Source organism: Conger conger, chromosome 11, assembly GCF_963514075.1.
Source record: "Conger conger chromosome 11, fConCon1.1, whole genome shotgun sequence".
Taxonomy (NCBI): Eukaryota; Metazoa; Chordata; class Actinopteri; order Anguilliformes; family Congridae; genus Conger; species Conger conger.
The window spans coordinates 42567822-42595449 of NC_083770.1; the positions used below are offsets into that span (position 1 = coordinate 42567822).

The window sequence follows — 27628 nt, forward strand, 5'->3', positions numbered from 1 at the left end:
CTACCATAGCGCTTCCATTTTAGGAACATTGGATACAGAAAATTGATGTGTAAACTAGAATTTAGTGCTTGGCAGAGATGGGAGAACCTGCCGAAAGAACAACCACCTCAGCAGCACTGCATCAATCTGGTCTTTATGGTAGAGGGGCTAGAAGCCACTCTTGAGTAGAAGGCATATGACAGCCCATTGGAGTTTGCCAAACGGCATTTAAAGGGCTCAGAGAGCACGAGGAAGAATATTATTTGGTCTGATGAGAAAAAATTTTAACTCTTTTGGCATAATGCCATAAGGGTGCCTCTCAGCAGCAGGGACATTGAGACTGGTCAGTGTTGAGCGAGGATGAATACAGCCAAATACAGAGAGGTCCTTGAAGAAAACCTGCTCCTGATTGCACGCGACCTCATACTGGGGCGACGGTTCACCTTTCAGCATGACAATGACCCGAAGCATACAGCCAAGACAACGCTGGAGTGGCTTCAGGACAAGTCTCTGACTGTCCTTGAGTGGCCCAGCCAAAGCCCAGACTTAAACCCCATAGAACATCTGTGGAGAGACCTGAAGATGGCAGTTCACAGACGCGTCCCATCCAATCTGACAGAACTTGAGAGGATCTGCCACAATACTGAGTAACAAGGCCAGGACATTAAACATTATGCCACATAGCTGCCATTTTAACTGAGCATGCCTGGTGCTGTTTATGTCTAGATTTCACCACCTAGCCACTGGTGCCCTCCATAATCAGTAATAGTCTGACCAAGGAGCTGCACAGCTGCACAGCTGGTCATATGTTGGTAACGCTGGGTATGAGTTGGTCAACCAGCATGACCAAGCTGGTCATAAAACCTGGTCCAGCTGGGTATGAGTTGGTCAAGCATCGCTTCAAATTTGATATAAGTTGGTCGAACATAGCTTCAGCTGGTCAAATTATGTTGAGCTGGGGGCTGTTCTGAACTGGTCAACCAAGCTACCAGCTCTTTCAAAACCTAGTTTTTCAGCTGGATAATGTTAACTTGTAACACACTGTAGCACACTTGGATACAGGTTACAGATTACAGGTCTAAGTCAGAAATGGTCAGTTACTTTACAGGGGCGGAGCAGAGACACAGTGATTGTAGCGGGGGGACAGGACGCAGGTGCAGTGTAGAGATGCTGGAACAGGTTTCAGACAAGCTGGTTCCAAACTCTAACCTATTCGTTGCCTGCTCTTGTGTCAACACTCATGGAGGGCAGGGTATAGCTTTATGCAGGCAATGAGCTCTCTTTCTCTTCTGACCATCCAAAAGCTAACAGAAAAAACCATGGCAGTTCGCCAGAACCATATCACACTTCCACCAGAAATGACACAGCCACATCCTTCCACCCGAAATCTCCTCATCTCACACTTCTCACCATTTTGCTGCCAGTAGAAGTACTCCTGTATGATAATATCAAATTAAACCCGGATGTTGTTCTGTTTATAAGTCAATGTTTCCAGCCTCCTTTGTGAAAAGGGCAGCCAAAAAAGTGTCATACAATTGATTAATATGTTTTGAGGTACTCATTATCTTCCTGAGACCGTGCCTAGGGCAGGTGGCAAACCTGCAGGACCGTGTCAAGGCAGTGGCATCGCTTGGTTCTTAGTGAAGGATGCCTTTTAGTGGTCGTTTGGCCTGATTCTTCAACGTTGCAAAGTTTGCGTGTCTTACAAGGCCCAGTATTGAGGCAGCACTCATCATCCTGGACGGCACTCATTCTGTGCCCGAGGTCATGCAGGGGTCACGATGGAAACAAGGGCCAGCTCCACCCACACTCCACCCTTACCCCACCCCCCAATTCAAACAGCTGAGAGTATTATATTACTAGTCAATGGACTTGCTTGTTCACCCGGTAACAGGACGGACTCTCATGATGGACTGTCTGGGTATATATGTATGTATACACACACAAACACACACACATACACACACACATTATGTCCAGATTTTGACAGTACCCTGAGCATAACAGCGGAGACAATGGGGACACTTGATTAACGTGTGGCTAATATGGTCAGGCTCAAAATGGTTGGATATAGGTTACATTAAGTACATATCAAAGGCAAAACATCTATGACTTTCATGTTCAATTTTAATCTGTAACCTTCAGAAGGCTAGCTTTGCAACCATTGTGCCACAAAGCTACTAGCCAATGATGTTACAGCTGTGTTTTGTGATGTCACTCTGCTGCTTCAGAATGGTACAGCCAGCGATATGTCAAACTACCACCTTGGAATGGTACAGCCAGGCTTTGTGATCACCGCTGTCCTGCCACAACTTTACCTTTTGGCTTGATGATGTCACATTTTGCCCAGCCCTGCTGAAAAAAACAAGTCAAGCTAGGTTTTGAAAAAGCTGGTAGCTCGTTGACCAGTTCAGATTAGCTCCCAGCATGACATGGTTTGACCAGCTCAAGCTATGTTTTGAAACAGCTAGTAGTTGGTTGACCAGCTACCAGCTAAGACAAGCTTCCAGCACTAGTTGGTTGGTTGACCAGCTCATACCTAGCTAGAACAGTTTATGACCAGCTTGGCCAGCTCAATTTTGAAGCTGGTTAAGCTGGCATAGCTGGATTTTACAGCAGAGAGGCTGAAACCTATGTCATAAATGCTGGCCTGGCTCCTAAAAGTGAAGCTTTGTGTGCACAACAGGGGTGCTCCGCACTGGACCATGAGTGCACAATGCTGCATGTGTTCAGAACCTGGAACCTGTGTGAGAGAGGTGTTATGCAGTTCGGCCAGAATGACAGGGGCCTCTCTGTTTGAGATGGCGATTGGACCAGCTTGAGCTAGTGAACACAAACTTGCTCAAAAATGAGGCACTGTAACACGTATCTAACATGTTACATTTTCCCCCTGGCACTAAAGTCGCAGTCCTTTTCTTAATTTTTAGTTTTTTATTGCCATTGTGAGATTGTTGTCTCTCCCCAGGTCCACAACGCAGGGCCTTGTTCTTGACTCTCAGGCACAAAGCGCTTGTTGATTCCGTGCGTCGGGCAGGGGAGCGGTGTTCCGTGAGGGAGAGGTGACAGAGGCCCACAGTGTCCCCCCGACCCCCAGCACATGCCTCCCCTATCACCCTCTGCAGATGTGCACTACGTTAAGGGGACTAGTCACAGGCATGCTATTGTACAGTGGCAAACGTCCGTGGTGACGCTGCCATTTTATTAGGTTCCTGAAGCAATTGTATGACTGGCTCAATACTAATGACAGGCAACTGAGAAACCCAGTGGCAGCTCGGACTTCGACTGCCGATTAGCGGACAATGGACAATTAGCATGCATACAGGATAAAGAGATGCCCTGTTTTTTTTGTGGGCAATCGGCTGTGGAGTTTAAGTGCTCACTTCAGCCCAAGAGTGTTGTAGGTCAACTTAATCGGTGCATATTGAGATAGTTGTATACAGCAGGTAAAATTGAGTTTGTTGTCTTTAATACATTTGTGTGCAGTTTGGCGCAGGTCAAAGTGAAGGCAACTTCACACATATTCTTAGAAATTGCTAGAAGGCACCCAGGTGACAGGCCTGTCTTTTCATGGTGTATGTGAAAGCCATACTGCACCATACTCTCTCGCACTTGCTCACCTACTCCCCCTCCCCCCCGCCCCAGCCACGCCCTGAATGTGACAGATGGCAGTAACTGCAGGACCCATAAACCCAGCCCAAATTTCGGCATATTGATGCCATATGGAGCAGGCAGGCTCACACCATAACTACTCACTCCATTTAAACTTCAAATGCGCATACACCCACAAACACACCTACATGTCTTCACCCTTGCACTTGCACAGACATCAGCAAATGCAGACCCACACAATAACACATAGTTTCTTTTATCCTCCTGTTTCTTCATTCCTTCCTTTGGAATGCTCAATATTAATGAATGCCACCAAGAAACTCCATTCAACTGCAACAATACTCGGTCAATTTCACAGGGTTTAGTCTGGTATGAAAGTCCTTTTTCTGCTTCTTTTTTTTTCTGAAATACATCTATCTGAAGCACCAGAGGACTTGAGCTCAACTGACCTGCGATTATTCATCTTTTGTGCCTTGCACTTAACACTGATGCATTGATTTCCATATTGATAAAACACACCTGGGTGGTAGCCGATGCATGTAGTTGTTGTCACAAACACACACACACACTAGCATGCACCCATACCCACACATATGCACACATGTGCAACAGTGGGGACAACCCACGATGCTCTCAATCAAGAATGATGACTCACTGAATGAATGCAATTTTGCAGTGGATGAAAACTGCACTGGAGAGAAAAACTAAAACCTTCGCAGGGAAAGGAAAGGATGCCTCAGTCACTCAGCACCTCTCTCACGCAGGTCCCAGGTGTTGAGCACATGTAGAATTGTGCACTCAGTAACTACGTGGGTATATTTGGAAAGACGTTCCTGAAGAGTTTTTCTAATGTAAATTGTGAGCGCATTGATGAGAATGAAACATGAGACCCGTATAAGTTCTCAAAAATGATTCACATCTCGGCAAAACAATTTGGATGTTTTTAACTCTAAGTGAAAACATACATTAATTTCATTGCTACATTTTTCTTTCTTTTTTTTGCTCTTTTGTTGGAGGTTAGAGAGGGTGGGAGGTTAGTGAAGGTGTAAGGAGGGAGAATCGAGAAGAGGAGGGCAGAGTGGCCATATTAAGAGCCTACCTGCTGAAGAACAGGGCTCCGGCTGCATTTGTTTATGGCCCTGGGCTGAGTCTCTTCATGCGCGTTTGTGCTGGTTCAGACTGGGGGATGTTGGAGAGTTATCATCCTGGCTGCAAGCTTAATCAAACCCCCCGCCCCCTCACTCCACCCCACCCCACCCCATCCCACCCTGTGCAATGGCTGTGCGCGCGGAGAATAATCTTACGAGGGCAAAATGGACGGTCAATGATCCGCACAGTCAGCGCAATAGAGGGAACCTTCCAGAAACATGCACCAGCGCACTGCAGGGAACCAACCCACATTTCTACTTCCCCACGCCAACGCGGTACACACGATGACTCACGCGCAACGCGCCGTTAAAAGTGATTAGCGCCCTATGAAGGCCGCGTGGATACTGTGGGGTTCACGCTGACTGCGACGAGGATATTTCTCCTGATGAGCTAATCATTCAAACGCTTTCCCCATGACACACCACGACACAATGTCATCACTCTCTGAGCGGAGTCCATGCAATAACTGAACATTGAGCTGACTTGTTTTCTTTCTCTCTCTCTCTCTCTCTCTCTCTCTCTCTCTCAATTCAATTCAATTTCATATGAAATTGTTTGGCATTAACTGGATTTAGAAAATATAGCCAACTCACAATAAACCAGCTGCTTGAACAAAAACAAACATATTACACAATTAGCCAAATGACAATCAAGGCTTTACATAAATTTTAATAATGACAGCTATAATGATGTATACTTATGTAACATAACAATGATAGCATCAACCTAAAATCACTCAATGTAGCTATATTGCGTACAGAATGTCCAGAAATTATTTGTATATTTTCTGCAACACAGATTTTCATATCTCCCAACATCTAGTTCTCTCCCTCGTTGTAATTTCACTGTTTGATTTCATGTGTATTGCCGTGACATAATTGTTGCGAAGAAATACATGGCGGCAAGCGGCAAACATTGCCAAATTAAGGTTGACCAGTATAGCTGCACTGTGAAAAATGTAAATGTGATTCCTTTGTACAGCAACACAGCTTTCAGCCTATTAAAACAATCTGTCCATCACAGCTTTTCACTCTCACTAAAATTCACATTTGAGGGGCGTCTCGGTGGCGCAGCCTGCAGAGCACTGACCGCATGCTCGTTGAGAGCCGTGACGTCAACGGTTCGAATCCGACCGTCTGACAATTTGTCGCATGTCTTTCCCTCTCTCTCGCCCCCATTCTTCCCATCTCTACATACTGTCCAATAAAGCTGAAAAAGGCCTAAAAAATATATTAAAAAAAAAAAATTAATTCACATTTGAACAATAGAATCTGAATACACCAGGGTTTACCTAATAAATTAAATGAATGAATGCATATGCTTCCACGCAGTAAAATGTTCAGTAACTGTAAATCAACTATTGGACTCTCCTGGGCCCTACTGGGCTCATGCAGTGCAGTCTGTAAGTTTAAGCGTCTTTGGGTACCATGAAAAGCGCTATATAAATTTGATGCATTATTATTATTATTATTATTATTATTATTAAGTATTTGGACAGTGGTACAATTTCTGTTCTTTTGGCTCTGTACTCTGATTGGCAAACGTCCTTGCCTGCCATTGGCACAACTCTGGTCCTCGTGTTGATAAAGTCGAAAGGCAATCAAAAGCCTAGAATTACGTTTTTTTACATTATTGGCATTCGGCAGACGTTCTTATCCAGAGCGACGTACAACAAAGTGCAAAGTGCATACCCATAACCAGGGAATTAAGACTAGATAATAAACACTTTGTTATATCAACACTAAGGAAATGATTCACTACACCTGATTAATAAGAAACAGCTAAGAAGCCAACTGTCCAATTACATTTGGTCCCCTAAAATGGGGAGACTGTGTATACAAAGGGATGCAATTCTTACACAGATTTGCATGGATGTAAATAGGTGACAGTCTGCACGTAAACCTCATATTCATTGTTTCATTTCCAATTCAATGTGCTGAAGAACAGAAGAAGAAGCCAAGAGAAGAGAAATTGCAGAAACTTACAGACTGCATTGTATGTGCTCTGCTAGAGCTGAATGACCTAACACCGGACACTTTAATGCGCATGAATGTTGGATTTTGGGAAACCCCACACCAGTTATACTCCTCTGGACCATTATCAGAGCACTCTCGAGATTTATGAGGCCTCCAGCAAGGACTCTGACAAATGGAGATAAAAAAACCTCCAGTCCAGCATACACACACAGGTGATTGCTGACAGGAAGCTTGATAATATCGGCAGAGCAGTGCAAGACATTTGCTGCCTGGCTGATTCAACTGAGTGTCGCGTATCTTTCCTTCCCATTTACTCGTTGAGAGTTATGGGCAATTGTCTGGATTGGGTGAAAAATATCTTTCTCTTGGTTAAGATTTAACAGTTTAGAGAATTAGTTCTGGTTTTCAAAATACGGCAATGTACTCAAATGAGAAACAGCAAGAGTATACATATATACTCTTGCAAAAAAATTTTTATAAAAAAAAGGAACACGCATGGAGTATACAGAAAATATTAAATGTGTTATCGATCTGGTATAAGTGTTATAGAACTGGCATACATTAATTCACTAGTTTTTTTAAATATAAGGTACTTTTCAATTTGATATTGAGAAGATACAATGTATATGTCCAACATATTCACTATATTTAAAATGTCCCATAATCGTCCCATAATTAATTTAATAAAACATACTAATAAACATATATGATTTTACAAACCTCTTTCATACTGTATGGGTAGTATAAGCATAGTAAGCTTTGATTTAAAATTGTACTGTTCTGTTGACAGGCTCACCCAGTGATGACTTGTTTCTATAGTATTACAATGTTATTTGTGCTTATTAAACAGGCTGCAATTACTCTTTATCAAGTGCTTTTTTAAGACAGAAGATATGAGAAAAAAAAATCAGATTGCATCAAAATATCACAATTTCACATTTTGCCTAAAGCCTTGACGGTAGCCAACAGTACACGGCTCAGTATTTACAGGAAGTTAACCGCAAGGCTGCAGTTGCCTTCATTTTCAGCCATTTTCAATTGTACCAAACGCCGGGCTCATCTTGCCGTTTCATCTCTCCGTGTTAAGCAACACACTCAGCAATGAAAATCCTCCACCGGGAACAGGTCCTCCATTGAGAACACTAAATTGGCGATTTAAAAAGTTTAAGCTACTACACCAGAAACAACACAATCAAAGTGACTCCAAACCACAGTTAAATTCAATCATAAAGTGCAGAAGGGTTGGAGGCATTACTCCTGTGCGTTCCCTATCTTGCACTCCAGATACTCTGGAATAGTACATCTCTGAGTAGCCACAGGAGTTCCAGCACTTCAAACACAGCACTCACATAATCCACTGGCTTTAGAGTCATGGTCTCTCGACTCTGGAATGAATAACCATTTGAGATCCAGGTCTCATTCCCTCTACTTCTGTTGCTCGGAGTTGTGTTGGAAGAAGAACGAGAATGTAAATTGACAGGTAATGCTATTACAAGGGTATATCAGATCGATATCAGGTGAATTTCATACAACAAGTAAACACACACTTACCCAAGAACACAAAGGCAACCAAACACACACACAGACACAAAAACGCACACACGGGCACATATGCTTGTGTAATACCTGTGAAGCAGCAACCATAAAATTCACATTTTGATTTGGTAAAAAAATAGTTGGCGTAGGCTGGTGATTCCAATTCCAATTTTAAAGCCAGAAAAACAACAAGGGCTGTGAGAGCCTGCATATAATATGCTCTGAGCAAAAAGAGTCCATTGGCATCTCATTCTAATCTATATAATCTAATCTATACAATAGTATACTATTCTTTTTTATACTATACTCTTATAGTATAACAGGAATATGATTGCCTTGATTACTTACTGGAGAGGCACCTGCCGATTGGCTGAGAACAGAGGGATAACCTTTCTATTTTTATGGATCATTTTACCATTATTGGTGAAAAGTGTAACATTTACAGAGAATAAAACATGAATTCTCAGTAGAGTGATGCACCCCATGTCCGGATTGAAATCCTGACCATGGCAATCACCGTAGGCGGGGGACGTACCATTGGCCGATATGTGGGCAAGGGAGTGAGGGTTTCGTTTGGTGAAGTTTCTCCAACCTCATCACTGCCTTCATGCCGGCACCAGCATGTAATGGCTTCCCTGCTGTAAAATCCAGCTATGCCAGCATGATCAGCTTGAAATTGAGCTGGTCAAGCCGGTCATAATCTGGCCTAGCTGGGTATGAGCTGGTCAACCAGCATGGCCAAGCTGGTCATAAAGCTGGTCTAGTTAGGTATAAGCTGGTCAACTAGCTAGTACCAGTCGCTTGTCTGAGCTGGTTTCAAAATATAGCCTGAGCTGGTCAAGCCATGTCAAGCTGGGAGCTGGTCTGAACAGGTCAACCAGCAACCAGCAGTTTTAAACCTAGTTTGAACAGTTATTTTCAGCAGGGTATGCAGCTCAGTGAGTAGATGGCAGAGCTAAAGAACAGGCAGCTGACAGCACACACTTTGTAGGACATGGGAGCTTGTCTCTCTGCACTTTCGAATCCATGAAGGACGTTACGGTCCAAATATGACCTGGCATTCTAAGCCTGTTAAAAAAGAAAAAAATTGTGTGGACAAAACCTACTGAAAAAGTGTGTTTCACATTGCACTCTAATTTTGTGATGTATTAATGCACTGTATATAAAAGAGCACAAAACAACAATGCAGAGATAAGTCTAGGAATGTAATAGGGAAATAGGAAGATACGCATTTGCCCACATCCAAGAGGTCTCTAGTGTTTACACACACTGCTCAGAACACAGAGGTCTTAGGGTCAGAGGATTGTGTTCTGTGGCAAGCAAGGAGAAGGTTGCTCATATTTGAACATATACAGTTAAGGCCGGATCAGTCACCCAAGGGTCAGGGTGGTTTATGGGACCAACGCCAGAGATTTGGAATGTGCTGGACTTCACCACATAAGGCCAACAGATGTCAGCATGATGTCATAGTTGATTTGTTTTGACTGATGACCTGAGATCTGCTACATTACAAGTATGCTGCATTGCAATGCTGAATCCCATTTTGCATCCTGTGTTTTTGTAAAAGAATAGTAATTGCCGTGTGTGCAAACCCACCATCACAACCTATTTCACTCTCAAGTGAAGGCATATTTACTGCATTATTTAAACGGTATGTAAAGGAGCAGTGCAAAACACCACTCTATAAGCCAAACTGAGGTATTTCAAAAGCCATTTAAGTTGATGTCATGCTTCACTTCTTCACAGCTCACATTTAGCATTCATCATTGAGCTTTATATTCTGGGCTTGAAGGCATAGTAATTGCAACGCTACTGAATTAGGGTCCATTTGACTTTTCTCTTTATTTTATTGGCGGAGGCAAAAACATAAGCTACTGCAGCACTCACGATTCGACACGGAGAATGGCGCATGGTCTCTCTCTCTCTCTCTCTCTCTCTCTCTCTCTCTCTCTCTCTCTCTCTCTCTCTCTCTCTCTCTCTTCCTTCCCCCACCCTTTCGCAAGGTCATGAGGCAACGCAAAAAAAAAAAAAAATGTATATCTGCGAGGAACACAAACGTGCACCGTCGTCACGGAATGCGGTTCCCCCTGTCGTTCCGAGCAGCTATTGTAATCCTCTTTAATATTACTGACCAACAGACAGCAAACATATGATTTTGCGGTGGATAATGCTTGATTTAAATAATGGCAAAATGGCAGCTATAATAAAGAAAATGACAATACACCTTTCATTCAGGCCTCTGCCTTCTTAGGGCTAGGTGTAGACCAGAATGGGATCAAAAAGAGGAGACAAAAATAAACCACCCCGGCGGCACACCACTGCATTACTAAACGCCAAGCTTTATATGCTCACAACCCCAATGAATGGAAGGAAACAATGTAGCCTACTCTTTATTGTTAAATTATTTAACATTTTATTCTACTGAACATTTCCCACATTTGCCTTGTGTTAATATCATCGCTTGCCTGCGATTTACTCCAAATAATATCCATTGCGCAAAATATTAATATTATAACTGCACAATTGCAATAGAATTGAAAACAGATTATTTGACAGGGCATTTTACAGTTTAATCTGCACCTATCTCGTGAGAACTTCATAAGACCTTGTGGCGGTCTGCTATAGCTTTTTAGTTAAAGGACGCGTTTTTGAACGCTATGCAATTCCAGGCTGACCAGTGAACATACATAGCCTACTTTAGCTATCTGAGAGACACCTCCATTTGCAAAATCCCTTCATGTCATCGTTGAAGATAATACTTCCACTGGAGATGCTACTTAAAAATACATTACACGAAACAATAGCCTACATTAAGATCTAAGACCAAACTGCGGTTGAAACCTCAAAATGCATTGATTTCTTTATTGGTTTACTATATAATCGGATGCATGAGCAACAAAAATAATAAATAAATAATAAAAATAAAATGTGCCTGAAAAGGTAACGCACGAAAAGATGTTAACGAGTCGTCTTCCATGTATTGCATTTAGAGGATAATGCACCTTTTAAGTTGCATCAGGTGATATTGCATAATTTGAGTGTCAATTATATGTAGCCTAACGAAATAATTTCTGCATACATTCCTCCCTGGCTTTGTCATCACTTACGTTTGAGGTGGGTTTTTTATGTCACTGTACATTTTGGATTTAAATGCATGTAGATGTTTTGTTGCTTGGAGTGTGTGTGTGTCTGTGTGTGTGTGTGTGTGTGTGTGTGTATGTTGGGGGGGGGGGGGGGGGGGGGGTGCATGTACTATATGCATGTATAGCCATGCGAATAAGCCAATACAGAATTGATATGTTGAAATCACTTACTTCCCCACGAAGTTCTCCAACACCGAGCTTTTTCCAGCACTCTGACCTCCGACAACGGCGATCTGGGGGAGATCCAGGTTGGCATTTTGTCCGATAGCGGAGAAGGCATCCTGGAGTTTATTTACCAGAGGAATCAGGTCTTCCATTCCCCGGTTGCCCATCTTTTCAAAGAGGTAGCCCGATCTTTCTCACAGCAGGAAGAAATATTATAATAGAGGGGGAATAGCCCTTACGCAGAGCGCTACCCCCTCGTTGTTCTCCTATGTACTGGGTGTTCAAATGCTTTCAAGCCTATTTTATTTTTGCGGGCACCTTCATTGATCGCTCACTGCTCATGTCCTCTCGGTGTACACCGCTCCTCCCCGTGGCTGCGTCCTCCGCCGCTATGCTGACTACGATGGAGGCGAGGCACGCTTTCACCACCAGGGGGCGTATCTTCCTGGAATGCTGGGTAATGTGGCCTGTGTATGCTGTTATACACAGCAATCCACTTAATTTAAAAACAGTTGAAACGATTCATTATATGTATGTTTACCTTTAATATCATTATTATAGTCTAAAATGTCGGTGTGATAGGCTACATCACAGTAATTAAATACTGTACCCTAATTATTATAGATTCGCCAAATGCTTCCTGGGCGTCATCCTGGGACCTATAGAATCTGCACGGTTTAAATTTTATTTCTTTATTTATTTCTCCTTTATTGAACCAGGTAAGACCCATTGGGATGGTTATATATTTTAAAAGGGAGCCCGGGCCAAGGGAGGAGCAAGCAGAGATTACAACATAAAATTCAATACAAGCGCAACACAAATTACACATTTATACAGTGTCAAGTAAAACAACGGGTTTTAACGTCTGAAGTACACTTTTAAAATCACCCACAGGGATGATAAAGTGATCCAGTTTAATATCTTTCTGGAGCTGATTCCAGGACCATGCAGCGTAAAAACTAAAAGCCATCATCCCAAATTCTGTGGACCGACGAGGCACAGTAAAAAGTGGCAGGTTCTGGGAGCGGAGGTTGTAGGAACTTAAAAACGCAATTTAAATAGCCGGGGGGTCGCCCTATGATGGCTTTATGGATGGAAATATGCATTTGAGATAAAACGTTTTTAAAATGCATAGTGTAATAACGTAATGAAATCATCTACACGTGGATTGTGTTTGATCATCTGACAATGAATACTTTACTTTATCTCCTTTTTCAGCATTGAATGTTGCTCAATACATTTTAAAAGGTTAGGTTATGTGCGCTCCTGCATTGCACTGTCCTCAGTACTGGAGTTGGTCCCTGGGCGCTGCAATGTGGCGGCCCACTGCTCTTCTTCTTCTTCTTCTTCTTCTTCTTCTTCTCCTACATACATTTTGTGTCAGTAAGATCATTAACATGCTTTTAGAGATGACGATTTCTTGCTATAGGCTACAGGCTTTTTTTTTTTTTTTTTTTTAATCCATGGCACATTTCAGTGAATGCAGAATACAACATATTTTAAAAATATTTTTAAACCTATTCAATTGTGTTATTCGCGCAGTTAACATTTAGCCTAAATAAAGATGATTCAGTCGTCTTATAAAACGCTATAGCTAAAGTAGCCCACCATATTGTGTACAACTTACCCTACAGCTTGGGTCATTTTACCAGGTTGGGTCACACGGCGAATGTTAATTTAACGACAGTAGCCGAGTGATGATGAAGTGGGACTACTGAGGATCTGCCCAAGGTCCTGCATAGCCTAATCGTTAACTTGGTAGCTTGGTTGAACAAATACGACCTTAGGGTTACCAAATCATAAGGGATTTCTTTCAAGGCAGATTTCACAAAGAAAGCTCAGTATAAAACACGTAGGCTTCTACGAAACCTATGTCAAAGGAATTACATAATGATTGTGATTTGATGACGGTGTTAAAGTAAATTTATCATATAATGTAATTCAGTCTCATCGGAATAATCCTTATCAAATCCGTATTTATTATGTAAACATTGACGGTAGACGTCATATATTTCATTCCACGCAAAGAACACGTAGGCAGAACTGCAGCAGAAAGCAAATTATTAGCTACAATTGTATTAATGTAACGTATGGTTTCAACCTCCAAACCGTAGAGGGCGATGTGTGAAAATCTTACATTCATTACAACACATCGTTCCCTCAGCATTTGTGGTTCTTGCAGCGAATGTATGCTGCTGCAAAGGAAACTTGACAGGTAGAGCTGATAACTGTTGTTTATATCAAGTTATGTAAATAGGTAGCTAAGTTTATCAACAAAACAGCCTGCAGTGGAGTAACTCGTTACATTGCTAAAGTTAGCTTGCAATAAGCTTAAAAAGCCACTCGTAGTAACCTTATTTAATCCTTTAAGAAAGATTGTCTGCGTTGGTTTAGCTAACGTACAAGCAATCTGTATACTTTGGTACTAGTAATCTAATCACCATAGCTTGTTACTTGATAATAGATAGCTAGTTTCATGAATTGAAGATTTTGCAACAAACTAAGATTGACTAACTAACCTTGCAAACCAGCATCATTATGGCAAACTTAGCTAGCTAGCTAGTAAACTTAAGATGGCTAATGCCTGTTGCATTGTTATGCTTATGAGCAGCTAAATTACATTTCAGCATTTAGCTAGCTAAACGCAGCCAAAGCTAGTAAGGATTTATTTTGTTAGGGAAATTATCTAGCTGATGACCCTGCAGAAAAATAAAACGCTAGGTTTTGAAACTGCTGGTAGCTGGTTGACCAGCTATATACTCAACATGGTTTGACCAGTTCAAGCTATGTTTGAAACAGGTGGTAGCTGGTATTTCAATCTGGTCAAAGCTGGATTTTACACCATAGTATAACCTAATGTAGGTTTATTGGCTGGTGTTAGAGGGGGTCGTGGGTCAGCACCGATAATTAGATGTCAAATTGGCTAGCAAGTAACGTTAGCGGTGATTTAAGTAATTGGAAATAATTCCGGTTGGATTAACCAGAAAAGTAGATGGGGATCAATGTTATATGTATAACCATTTTCTTTTGAGATTGACAGCTAGATTGCTGAATACGAAAGGTATTATGCATTGGCTATACTGGGTTTATTGTAGATTATCATGCAAGTATTTTTATTGCTGTTAGAAGGAAAATATACCACTACGAAATAAACAATAATATCAGCAAATAGATTGCTAGCCTGCAAGCAAAAGCGCGAAGATGTTCAACCAGCAGCAGCAGCAGTTGCAACAGCACCTGCGGCAACTCCAACATCTCTTTCAACACCAGCAGCGACCGCCTCCTCAGCCTTCCTCATTGCACCCGATGGCGCACCATCACCATCACCATCAGCAAATAGGCCGGTAAGGGGCTTGGGGACGGGGATCGCAACTTTAGCCTAGCTGGCTAGTTTACGCTATGAGTGTACATCTTTACGCCATTGCCTCTTGTTTATCAACACCGAACACAGTGTAACATTTCAGTGTATTACACCCGATATAAAGGATGGGGCCAACTCGCTTTCTATTTCAGTTAAACATCTGCATTCCATTTAAATTGACTGAATCCAAAGGTGGATATTTTTGAAGTTTCAATTCCGACCCTTATAGATTCTTGTAATTCCAATTCATGATCACTTCCAGCTTCATGACGTTTTAATCATATCATTCCAATGAATTCCAGTTTAAATTGAAACGGACCCTGCCGCTGTCATTTTGTTTAATGCTGTTAAACAAAATTCAGCTTATTCCTATGGCAGCCTAACATGGCAGGCTTCTACAATAGCAAAATATCTCATTCAAACCATTAAATGTGCGATATTAAACATGCCTGTCCTCTCTATGACAGGCCCGTGTCTGCTCCGGCGCAAGCTCCTCCCCCCCGCATGGTCAGGCTGAGCTCTGCCTCCCAGGCGACCGTCATGGCCCCAAACCCCATGATGCACGGCGCTGTCATGATGCAGCAGCTGCAAGGTGAAAGCTGCTTTCCAGTCGCGGCCGTGGCTGTTTTTGACGACTCACTAATAATCAGATATTAGGTGGCACGGATGGTGCAGTGGGTAGCACTGCTGCCTCACAGCAAGCAATCCCGGTCTGCCAGGGCCTCTTTGTGTGGAGTTTGCATGGTCTCCCGTGTTCATGTGGGTACTCCGGTTTCCTCCCACAGTCCAAAGACATGGAGGTTAGGCTGATTGGAGAGTCTAAATTGCCCGTGGGTATGTGTGTGTGTGCCCTCTGATGGACTGGCGACCTGTCCAGGGTGTATTCCTGCCTTTCGCCCAATGTATGCTGGGATAGGCCCCAGCCCCCCTGCGACCCTGTTCAGGATAAGCGGGTTCAGATAATGGATGGAGCGCTACAGCAGGAGTGTGTCAACTCATTACATTACAGCGCATACCCATAACCAGGGATAAGTGCGCTGAAAGACCCTAGAGGGAATTACGATTTCAACTGCTACCTGCACAACAAAGATAAGGACCAGGGCCTCCTATTTGATTTTTTTTAAACAAACAAACAAAAAACAAACAAACGCAAATGTATGATCAAACCCCTTAACTAGCCAAACACTGCTTACCTAGCCAAACTAAAAATACTGATACACAAAAAAGTACATCACGGGAAGACAACAATTAAGGTTCACAGGGTGGGAGGTGCTGTACCCTCCTGCGAGCCAGTGACTAATTCATACGCTACAGGCCTCTCTGCTGCATTACATTAATGCCATTTGTTAGATGCTCTTATCCAGAGCGACATACAGTTGATTAGACTAAGCAGGAGACAATCCTCCCCTGGAGCAATACAGGGTTAAGGGCCTTACTCAAGGGCCCAACGGCTGTGCGGATCTTATTGTGGCTACACCGGGGATCGAACCACCGACCTTGCGTGTCCCAGTCATGTACCTTAACCACTACGCTACAGGCTGCTGCAAGTGAGAGCTTGCGCCTACTGGAGGATAACTCTCAGTTATGAGATCTGATTTTTCTGAAGGCACCTGTTGTGTTAGGAGGAACTACTCACACTAATTTGAGGAACCCTGTTCCATGCTAAAACACCCGCGCTTCCCCTTGCAGTTTGTATCCCGCTGCTCTGACATTGCGGTCGTGGCTTTAACATGTGACATAACGGCTTTTACTGCGAAGCTCTGCACACGTGGATATGCGTGTGCAATATGAAGTTCTCGGCTGCAAGTAGAAACCTGAGCTTGATCCACTCAGGAAATCATGCAAATCAAATCAATTCCTTCTCTCCATCTCTCTCTCTCCCTCCCTGTCACTCTGTAGGAAGCATGCAAGGATTTGCGATGGGTGGGCAGCAGTTTACGCAGTTCTTCTCAGCTGGATCAAGGTGTTCCCTCCTTGGACCGGCTCCCATGGGCGTGGCCGTCAAGTCTCCGCACATGGGTTTCCCCCCACGACACTACCACCCTCATGCCCAGCACTATAACAAGGCAAGCTCCGCCTCCCTGCCACCATAGAGGTCCTGTCAGTGGCTCCTGTGGACCTTTTGTCTACTCTCTTCCAGAAGAGGTTATGTGCATCTCTGTGGGGGTTTTGAAGTTTAGGATGGCAACGCAGTGTTGTGAAAGTTTTTATGAAGGCAGTAATATTGTCTTCCTAGGATTAGGTTTTTTCTTTACTGAGCTTGTCTGGTGTATTGAAATCTATAAAATACTCTCCAAAAGCGCCAACCCTGCCATCTTGGTTGGCTCAAATGTGCCAGGCAAGATCAGTCGAGCAAAGAAAAGTATTTGAATCCACAACAATTATGTATTTGGAATGTAATGTAATGTTAATGTATTTGACCTGGGTCTGACCAAGGTCTGAAGGGGCACCTGCCCACATGTTATCCAAGCAGGGGTTTAAATGGGTAATAAAGTATTTTTCAGGAATAGTGTTGAACTTATCGCAAAATAAGTGACTGGAACAATGGGCAGAACTTCATATGATATGTTCTCTTGATCCAACAATTACACAACCTCTTTCTCCAAACAATGTGTTTTCCATTTCAGTGGATTCTAAGAAATAATATTTAAAATTCCACTACCAGATAAGCTCTGTGCAGCTGTTGGGCCCGTCAGCAAGGCCCATAACCTCACATTGCTCCAGGGGGCATTTTCTACTCCTTACTATAATCAACTGTAAGTCACTTTGGGTAAAAGTGTCAGCTAAATAACTGTAATGCAATGTAAGTGCTGTTTGTGAATAGTTTATTGATTCATTGATTGGATGATTGGCTCCCTTTCAGGACTTTGCCGCGCAACAGACAGACAGGAGAAAGGAGAGTGAGCAGAGGGTGGTCAGGGCTACGGATGGTGAATTGGGCGCCAAAACAGGGGCTGAAACCAACGTCAGGGCTGTCAGCACAGGTATGGTCCAATTGAGGTACTGGCCAGACCTGGGTGAGATACACAGTTATTTTCGATTCAAATACTTTTCTACGCTTTATTGAGCTTGGCCGGTGTATTGGAACCTATGAAATACTCTCAAAAAGTCAAATTCTCGCCTTCACCAGGCAAGATCAACCAAGCACAGACAAGTACTTGAGTCCAAAGCAATTTTACCCAGATCTGACCACAGTATGAATGTATGTAGTGCCCTAAAATGCCCGTGGACTGACCCAGGGTCAATGCTTTATTCTGGGCCCAAGCTCATACATCTTGCCTCAGAAAGAGCAGATGCTCTTATCCAGGGGTGTCCAATCTTATCCAGAAAGGGCTGGTGTGTGTGCACGTTGTTGTTTTAGCACAGGACTAAGACAGCTGATTCTACTCATCAAGGTCTTGATTAAAGACCACGATTAGTTCATTAGTATAATCAGGTGTGTTACTGCTGGGTTAAAACAAAAACCTGCACCCACGCCGGCCCTTTTAGGATAAGAGTGGACACCTCTGCTCTTATTGACTTACAGGACCATCATGGCAAGATACTCTATTAGAGCCCAAAGACCCAGAGTGTTATGTTCGGATGATCGCAATTATAACAACAAATCAGACTAAATATTATACCATTCAGCTGCTTGTCCTTAAGATTGACAAGATTAATTTCGTACTACAATGTGACAACTTGCTTATTATTATATTATTTAAAAAGACATTGGCTATGCAGCATTTCATTAGCTTCATTGTCTGCAAGCCAATTAATTGCTGGTAACGCAGTATTTTATCTACAATGAAACAACCAAGGTATAGTTTGCTAGCTCATCACCCGTGCCATCACCTCATTGGGTAGTGCAGTGAGCTGCAGCTTGGAGGAAGACTGGAGCCGTTAATGTATGTCATGAGTGCTGCGCATTGACGCCGCTGTGTCGTCCATCTTGTTTCCTCTCCTGCCTCTAGAGGGTGCGGTGGCCGCAGACACCACACCCTCTGCCCAGTCGCAGGAAGGGCCTGCCCTGAAGAAACCCAGGATTGACGGGTAAAGGGCTGGAGTGTGTGTCTGTGCGTTTGTGTGGGGGTCAGGGGGAGTGTTACTCATGTTGTGGAGAGGACGGCAAAAGCCCCCCTTCAAATGACGTTGCAGTACGCTATGCATTACTTTTGCCTTAACCATTACACTTATTTGGTTGATCACATTAGTTATTTAGCTGATACTTCTTAACCTAAGCGACTTACAGTTACAATCCCCCTGGAGCAATCTGGGGTTAAGGCTGCGCAGATGTTATTGTAGCTACACCGGGGCTTGAACCACCAACTTTTCGGGTTCCAGTTAGCTACAGGCTCAGAACAAAACCAGAGCAACTACACAGTTTATATTTCTGCAGGCTCTTGATTTGATTTTATATACCCAGTTCCTAAACCAGACCAATGCACAGCTAGGTCTCAATTGTGTTTTCTGTCTTCTTCTCCTCTTAGCTCTGAAGGACTGATGGAGGAGCCAGTGGAGGCTAATGGAGCCCTGAGTTCAGATTACAAAGCCCCTGCTGATGCCAAGGGACCTGCAGGTGTGTGTCGTGTGTGTGGACACCACCTCCTTGAAACGTGACTTTCCAAATTGCTCAGCTTTGTTTTGTTTCTGTCAGGGAGCTTTGTCATTTCTGACTTTTACTGGACATGGGTGTATCCTGAAATTGCTAGCTTTGCGCAACTGTGGTCACAGTGGCACAGTGTAACAACATCTCATATCCTTTGGTTTTGGAGCCCTACTGCACTGTCCCCTTTAGGGACGTCATAACTGATACTGATGTGTTAACAGCCCAAGACCAGCATTATGCACTCAGTACCACTAGGTATTTCGACTTTAGACTTATTTGTTTTTGACTTATTTGGTCTTCTGCTGCTGTAGCCCATCCACTTCATGGTTGGATATTTTGTGTGCCTTCAGAGATACTCTGCATACCACTGTAATGCGTGGTTATTTGAGTTACTGCCACCCAGCTTGAACCAGTCTGGCCCTTCTCCTCTACCAAGGTGTTTTTCTGTAAACACTAGAGACCGTTGTGCATATCACATCCCAGGAGATCAGCTGTTTTTTGAGCTACTCAAACCGCCATGTCTAGCACCAACATACACTCCACAGTCGAAGTAACTTAAATCACATTTCTTCCCCATTCTGATATTTGATATGAAGAACAACTGAACGTCATGACCTTGTCTGCATGCTTGTATGAATTGAGTTGCTGCCACATGTTTGGTCTAGTAGCTAGTTGCCTTAAGGAGCTGGTGTACAGGTTTACCCAAAAGTGAGAGTATATATTTTTGTGGTTGGTTTGGTAACACCCCACCTGTGTGGTTTGCTCTCTTATCCCGCTGCTCTGATAAATGTGTGTTGTCTGTCATGGCTGACAGATGCTGTGACTCTTGAAGAGGGGGAAAGCATGGCTGGGCCCGGGACCATAGAGTTCGTTGAGGAGTGTAGAGCACCTGAGGTGAGTGAGTGGGAAACAGGATGACTGAGCCAGGAAGAGGAGCCCAGTCAATGTCTCATTCAACCCTTTCAGTCCCAAGCCCAGTATGAAATGGCTCCACCCATGGCTTTGGTTGAGGAAATTTAGTCAGGTTGTTGAGGCTGTTATCTACAAAACCTCCCTCTAAATCTTCTGCTGGAAATCCTTCATTGTCGCTGCCGCTGGCTAATAGACTCACCGTATCTCACTTTGTTCGCAAAATTTGAAAGACATTTATATGGCAGCATGGTTTGAATTTGAGATCAAAACAAGGCTTCAGCTATTGGTTTGAATATTATGGGTTTAAAGTAATGGTATTATAGCAGTCATATTGACTGGTTGAAAGGGTCGAGAGACTGAAAGGGCTAAGGGGATTGTTAAACCCGGGTCAGCAGCAGCTCTGTACCTTAGTTTTCTAGTTTGATTGAACACACTAAGGAGAAAAGCAGAGCAGTCCAACAGATGTCAGTGTGCAGAATCTCAAAGAATCCCATTTTGCACATGTCCTGCTTCATATGCATTGAATTATTTTGAGTGCTGTTCAGACTTTTACTTTTGTTCTATGACACGGTCACCACCGTCAAGAAAAAGAAGCTGTTAGTTTGAGCCCTTATCGTGGTGCCCTGCACTTGTTGCCGATTTGCTGTGATGAGCCTGTCTCACTGTGTGATGTGTGCTGGGCCAGGTGGTCGCCGTGGGGACCATGCTGAAAGTCACCATCCAGCAGAGCAATGAGAGTCGCGCCTTCAACACGGGATTGGAGGAGCAGCCAGGGGGCGGGGCAGGGGCGGGGCAGGGCGAGGCCAGGGACTCGGACCGAGATGCTGCCAGCAAGTTCTTCTGCTACATCTGCAGCACCACCTGCCACGACCAGCAGGTAGGGGAGGGGGGTCCTGCGTCAAATTCCGTAATTATTTTGTATTCAAATGCTTTTCTGTGCTTGTTTTAGCTTGCGTGGTGCATTTCAGCCAACCAACCAAGAGGACCAGAGGGTGGGGTTTGCATAGAGAGTGCGGTTTTGGACTGGTCCGTTACATTACATTAATGGCATTTGGCAGACGCTCTTATCCAGAGCGAGGGTATGATCCTTTACATACCCTGTAAATAATGCAGTAAATATTCCTTTGCTTGAAAGTGAAGTAGGCTGTGATGGTGGCTATGGATACCTATAATAGCTACTCTTTTGCACAAACACAGTCATAGTCATGCGGTATGGGATACAGCAATGCAATGCAGCCTACTTGTAATATAGCAGATCTCAGGCCATCAGTCAAAACAAATCAACTATGACAGGGTGCTCACTAGATAGACAACACATACCTCTCTCTTTCTCTCTCTGTCTCTCACTCTCTCCTCACTGTCTGTCTGTCTGCCTGCCTGCCTCTCTTTCTCTGTAGAGCTTTAAAAGTCACATGAATGGCCTGGCCCACCAGCAGCGTATGATGGAGATCCAACACATGAGTAACGCCTGCCTGGTCACACTGCTTCCTCGTGTGCGAGAGTCTCTGGAGAGATACGGGTGGGTTTTCAAGCGCTCTTTCAGCCCAGGTTTATATGTATCACCCGCTCACAGAGCATTTCACTGGGCAGCAAACAACGTATTCCTGTAGCGGTAGCTACTGTCATCACCAGGGAGGCTGTGTCGGGTAAAATGAGGAATAGGGTGTGTAAGGTTTCAGGTTTAACGCTGGTGTATACTGAAATTAGGAAGTCAACATGAACGAGCATGTCTGCAATGTAAGCAAGCATGAATGATATAAATTACTATTATGTAACCTTGTATTTAATTTTAAGTTGACCCAGTTGTGGCTATATTCATATTATTTTTGCTTGCACAAATTTGGAATCAAATGAGGTGACTGTCAGATCATGATAAGTCATTTAGGGGAGGGAAAAAACTTTATTTTCAATTTAGAAATGGAGAGTGGTGTGGCTTTTTCTGCTGCCACTTCGATCTAACCTGTAGTGTATCTACACCCGGATGCATTTCCAGGGGGAATTCCACATTTAAAAACACTTCCATTTTGATTCTTGGTGGCCAGCGAGCTTTGTCTTATTGGAGCCTCTCTGTGGCACTGATGGTTTGGCTGTCTAAGAATATGGCAGGTCCTGGTGATGGTGACCTGTGTGACCTCTGACCTGTGATGTGTTGCAGGGAGAAGAGGCCAGGCCCACAGCGGTGGTGTGCCACCTGCCAGACCCACTTCCACGGTGACCTCATCCAACACCGCAGGACCAAAGAGCACAAGGTGACTTGCTGGGGGAGTCATGTTAAATGAACAAGACTTGGTATGAAATGGTGGTTTGGTGTTCAGTCTTTCTCTGTCATATTGTGCTCAGGAGAATGTTTGAACTTTATGTGTACATTTGGGGAGAGATTGAAAGACGAGTCACTCGGTATATTCATATGAATTGCCCCCTGGACTAGTAGGTATGCTTCCAAGGCCTTTGACCAGACAAGACTAGATGGTCCAGCAGTGTAAGTCTAAATGAAACCCACACCTATGGTTTTGACTGTGTCATACTGTGGTCATGAGAATGTTTTGACTGTGTTTTACTGCAGACCAGAGAACGTTATCATTGTCATGCTGTGCTTAGGGGAATGTTTGGACATACTGTGAGAAGGATAATATTTTCACTCTGTTGCCCTTTGTCGCTGACTGTTCAGCTGTCAAAGTACTCCTCCCGCCCTTTCTGCACCGTCTGCAAACGGCACTTCAGGACACCCCGCAAGTTCGTGGAGCACATGAAGTCCCCCGAGCACAAGCAGAGGGTGGAAGAGGTGTGTGTGTGTGTGTGTGTGTGTGTGTGTGTGTGTGTGTTCCTGTGAGTGTGTGTGAGTGTGTGTGAGTGTGTGTGTGTGTGTGTGTGTGAGAGTGTGTGAGTATGTGGGTGTGTGGGAGTGTGTGGGAGTGTGTGGGAGTGTGTGGAAGTGTGTGGGGGTGTGTGTGTGAGTGTGAGTGTGTGTGTGAGTGTGTGTATGTGTGTGTGTGTGTGTGAGAGTGTGTGTTTGTACACATATGTACACCCCTGCAGAAATATTTGTGTATGTGCCAGACCTGGATCAAATATGTAATTGATTTTTATTCAAATAATTTTCTTGTCTGGTCTATTACAACCTATGAAATGCTCTCAAATCCCACCTTCTGGTCCTATTGATTGGCTCAGTTGCACCAGGCCAGATCAATGGAGCACAGAAAAGTATTTGAATCCAAAACCGTTAGAGTATGTATTTATGTAACGAAAGCAGAAAATATGTGAATAACTGTGTGTGAACTCACAGCTGCGTGAAGAGGGCCTACCAGAGGTGCTGGAGGAGCTGATCACCGTGGATGCAGTGGGCTGCTTTGAGGGAGAGGAAGACTACGAGGAAGAACCCAATGAACAGGAGGAAGAGGGAGAGGAGGAGCAGGAGCAGGGCAATTCACATAGCCAGGTAAAGGGTCTGCTGGACATCCTCACTTCTTTTAAAAATGGGAAATATTGGTAAAATAACACCCGTCCAAACATTGTCGTTTATGTACTCTTCATTTGCTATCAATATTTCCTTACCATTGAAAATATTTGATGAGCAGGCACTGGTATTGTAGCAGACCTGGGTCAAATACATTATTGTTTTGGATTTATTTTCTGTGCTTTACTGAGCTTGTCTGGTGTATTGGACCAATGAAATACTCTTGGTTGGCTCAATTGCACCAGGCGAGATTAATCAAGCACATAAAAGTTTTTGAATCCAAAGGAACAACATAATTTTTCCTAGGTCTGTATTTTACTGAGTTGATGTTTCCTCCGACACAAAAAGAATGTTCACTGAAGGCAAGCGAGTCATTTTAAGGGGTGTCTCTGCTCCTCATCCTGTCCTACAGTTGTTACAGGGAGGGCAGACTTCCCACAAGGAGGAGGTCACGCTGGAGGATATGGCGGATAACGAGGAGTACGACCCCAACACGCAGTACGGTGAGCGTCCCGTCATGTCGCTCTCCCGCCACACGGGGGCAGCATTGGCCCACCCAGCAGACGTGTTGCTCACGCTCCTGCCCTGCCTCCCCTCCTATGCAGGGTCCAGCTTTGTGGTTCCGGTGGCTGGGTTTCTCTGCAGGCTCTGCCGCAAGTTCTACCACTTTGAGTCCACGGCCCGGCTCTCACACTGCCAGTCCCTCGCACACTTCCAGAACCTGCAGGTTAGTGAGGGCAGAGGTTTTTTTTTTCACTTTTTAAAGTTTTGTATTTTACTGCATGGGATTCAATCCCACGGCACCACCCTTGATATATGAAGGTATGAATGTGTGTATGTACCTACAAGGTGAGGTCCATAAGTACTTGGGCAGCGACACAGTTTTAAAGGGCTGTAATTCCTGCACGATTCAGTCTGTTGTACATACCCTCAAGTTAAAATATAGACTGTCAGCTTTAATTTGAAGGCCCATATGAAGTGCACTGTGTAGGAAATGCACTGTCACTGTCCAGGTACTTCCTGGCCTTACTTTACTCAGTTTACTTGCGTTTCAAACATGAATGTGGTGTAACGGTGTCTGTTCTTGTTGTTGCTGTGGTGACAGAAGTACAGGGCCCTAAGGAGACAGGAGGACACAACTGAGCCGGACCCCTGCAGCGATGGTGTCGAGGAAACGCATGGAGGCGCAGGAGAGCAGGAAGAGGAGGAGGAGGAAGAGGAGGAAGAGGAAAAGGAGGAGGAGGAGGAGAACAGTGCCTCCCTTGATCCCATCAGCCTCCCTCTGGGGGCGGTCAGTCCTCGCCCCCGGGACCGGACGGTTTGGGCACGTGTCCCTGACGAAGGTCACGGCTCCCGCTCGAGCCGAACGCACCCGGGGGGCACCGCCAGGCCCAATCTCCGGGTCGCCGTCGGCCCTCCGGCCCGTAAGCGCCCGCGGCCTGGATCCCCCCTGGACCTTACCTTCGCAGCTGCCCCCCTGCAGGGAGACTCCCTGGCGGAGGAGAGCCAGAGACAGGTCATCTCTGGCCAGCGGGCCCCTCCTTCTGAGGATGCTGAGGAGCCGGCTGTGGAGGACCGGGCAGCAGCAGAAGAAGAAGAAGAAGAAGAAAAGGAAGTGGTGGCCATCACGGAAGGGGAGGCAGCAATGGGACGCACACGGGCAACTTCTAAGAAAAAAGCGGGAAGGACGATGCGCAGATGACGAGAGAGGAAAATAGAGGGAACGACAGAACTTGGAATAATTTGGGACTATTTTGTTGGATCTGTCTCATGAGCCTGCGCAGTCCGTTGATGGACCAATGACAAACCTGCTGGCTGACCGCCGGGTCCCACTGCTGCTAGCACGGGAGCACTTTAGTGGGAGGGTAAAGATGTGCTGTTTTAAAGTGAATCGTGTTGGAGACATGGAGTGTAAAAAATGTGCAGTTGCAGTTTTAAATTAAATAGTGTTGGGGACATGAATCGTCATGAAACCAAAAATGTGGAGAAGCGGCTGTATTAGTGACTCACCAAATAAAACCTAATGTAATGTGATGGTTTGCTGTGGAGAGGGAAACCATTTGATTGGTTCTGAGAAATCAGTGTTTGACCGCTTGTTGTGTACACGGGAAATCTATTGTTTCGAAGAAAAAAAGTTAACATGAATTCAATCACAGCAATCATGTTTTATTTTTCCATTGCACAATGACACTGAATTTGACAATGAATTTGGCACATTTGTTAAAAATGGAGATTACTTTCAAATGACAGAACTGTACTTCCGGATTTCCAAAGCTTGCATTTTTACATGATTTAAGTAATCGGAATGGTTTTGCAAGAAAGGTTCAGACTAAAAGTATAGATGAAAAAGAAACAATGCGGTGTTTATTCAAGTGAATCGTGCGACTCAAAATATGTGCACCAGGAGCTACTATACATGGGAAACATAAAATATTGTCAGTGAAAAGAAAATGGACTGTAAACCCTTTTTATTTCTAGATTTCGGCATAGAAAACTTGACTGATATAAAACATTTGGCAGGCAATATGCTGAACACTGAATGACTGACTGCACTCCTAAAGTAGGCCTGCTGTGTTATTGTCTCTAGTCAAATTCTGTGACTTGTAGAAGGTCTGTTTGTACAATAAAATGTTATAACACATGTTACAAAAGCACAATTTGGCTATTAAACGGCTATACAGATTAGCCAAACTTGCATTTACTTATAGCTCCAGTTGGTTGAATTCCAGTCTTGAGCCATCCATCAATTGGTGCACATATTCTCTAAATGAGGAAGAATCAACAAAATATTCAGGAATGTGGCTTGTCTAACACTGACCTGTTGTAGGTAGTAGCTGTATTTCTGCACCACTCCCAAAAGGATCAATGCAGCTCATAGGTAATGGTTTTGATTTGTTTACATACTCCTTGGCAAACAGAGTTGGATTATAAAAATGAAATCTTAAAATCTAGATGTCTTTTAGGGCTGGTGAATTTTGTTTTCCCTTCTTTTCAGATGATCTGTAGCCAAAAACACAAAAAAGTTGGTCGTTAGGCAGAGAGGGATGTCATTCAGAATCTACTGCGATTCAATCCCAATACTGTATTGTTACAAAGCTGTCATATCATTTAGCAGCTGGGATCGGGGTGTTATTTCTGGTGTTCCATTGGTAGAGACTAACGAGTGAACCAAGATGATCGAAGTGTGGAACAACGGAGCAAAGAAAGAAAGCATACTGGAATAAAAGAGTAAAACTAGCATTGAATGTATGACTATCCATCCCAACTGAGACGATATTCATGTGAGAAGACGGACCTGTTCCGGTAGGGTTATGAACGTATGGACATATACAACGAAACATTGTGTGATGTTCTCATTTGGAACCAGTTAAAATCTCTGGAACACTAACGCATATGCGTTGTTTTCATGTAGTCGTGGCCGAGTGGTTAAGGCGATGGACTAGAAATCCATTGGGGTCTCCCCGCGCAGGTTCGAATCCTGCCGACTACGTTGCCTTTTTTGGTGTTTTGCTATGTTGTTATTCGCAAGCGTTATGTTAGTACAAACGAAATAAACTACGGGTATCTGTCACAGTCTCTAGCCTGTTCCGAGCTCCCTGTTGGAGGATTACGTCTCCCATGGGTTTATTATTATTATTATCATTATTATTATTATGAAAGCTTTAGCAGTAGCTTTAATAGTCTACCTCAATCCAGCAGCTTAGCCTATTTCACAAATTTAACGGTTACAAAATAAAATGTGTCAGTTTCTTTGTC

At 43.9% G+C, this 27628-nt stretch overlaps 2 protein-coding genes and 1 non-coding gene across 5 annotated transcripts in view; 2 read left to right on the top strand and 1 right to left on the bottom strand.

Annotated features, from left to right (window-relative positions):
* Window positions 1-11940, bottom strand: part of dnm1b (dynamin 1b) — a 52745-nt gene extending 40805 nt beyond the window's left edge. Inside the window, exon 1 of the mRNA XM_061259916.1 lies at window positions 11564-11940. Coding sequence (XP_061115900.1) covers window positions 11564-11724 — 161 coding nt within the window. The 5' untranslated portion in view covers window positions 11725-11940. The remainder of the gene's footprint in view (window positions 1-11563) is intronic.
* Window positions 11941-14352: 2412 nt separating this feature from the next.
* Window positions 14353-26464, top strand: LOC133140621 (cip1-interacting zinc finger protein-like). Of its 3 annotated transcripts, none has more exons than XM_061260672.1 (15): window positions 14353-14901; window positions 15386-15510; window positions 16818-16984; window positions 17782-17902; window positions 18872-18950; window positions 19388-19476; window positions 20321-20400; window positions 21104-21295; window positions 21816-21937; window positions 22574-22667; window positions 23087-23200; window positions 23702-23854; window positions 24285-24375; window positions 24478-24599; window positions 24978-26464. In XM_061260672.1, exons 1-15 carry the CDS (start codon window positions 14759-14761, stop codon window positions 25572-25574), a joined length of 2289 nt encoding a protein of 762 aa, XP_061116656.1. In that variant the 5' UTR covers window positions 14353-14758; the 3' UTR covers window positions 25575-26464. The 3 variants fall into 3 exon arrangements, with proteins under 3 accessions (XP_061116656.1, XP_061116657.1, XP_061116658.1); XM_061260673.1 differs by having other exon boundaries at window positions 24294-24375; XM_061260674.1 differs by lacking the exon at window positions 15386-15510 and having other exon boundaries at window positions 14765-14901.
* Window positions 26465-27280: 816 nt separating this feature from the next.
* On the top strand, window positions 27281-27362 carry trnas-aga (transfer RNA serine (anticodon AGA)). The gene has a single exon. It is a non-coding gene; the product is annotated as a tRNA-Ser (tRNA).
* The last annotated feature ends 266 nt before the right edge of the window (window positions 27363-27628 follow it).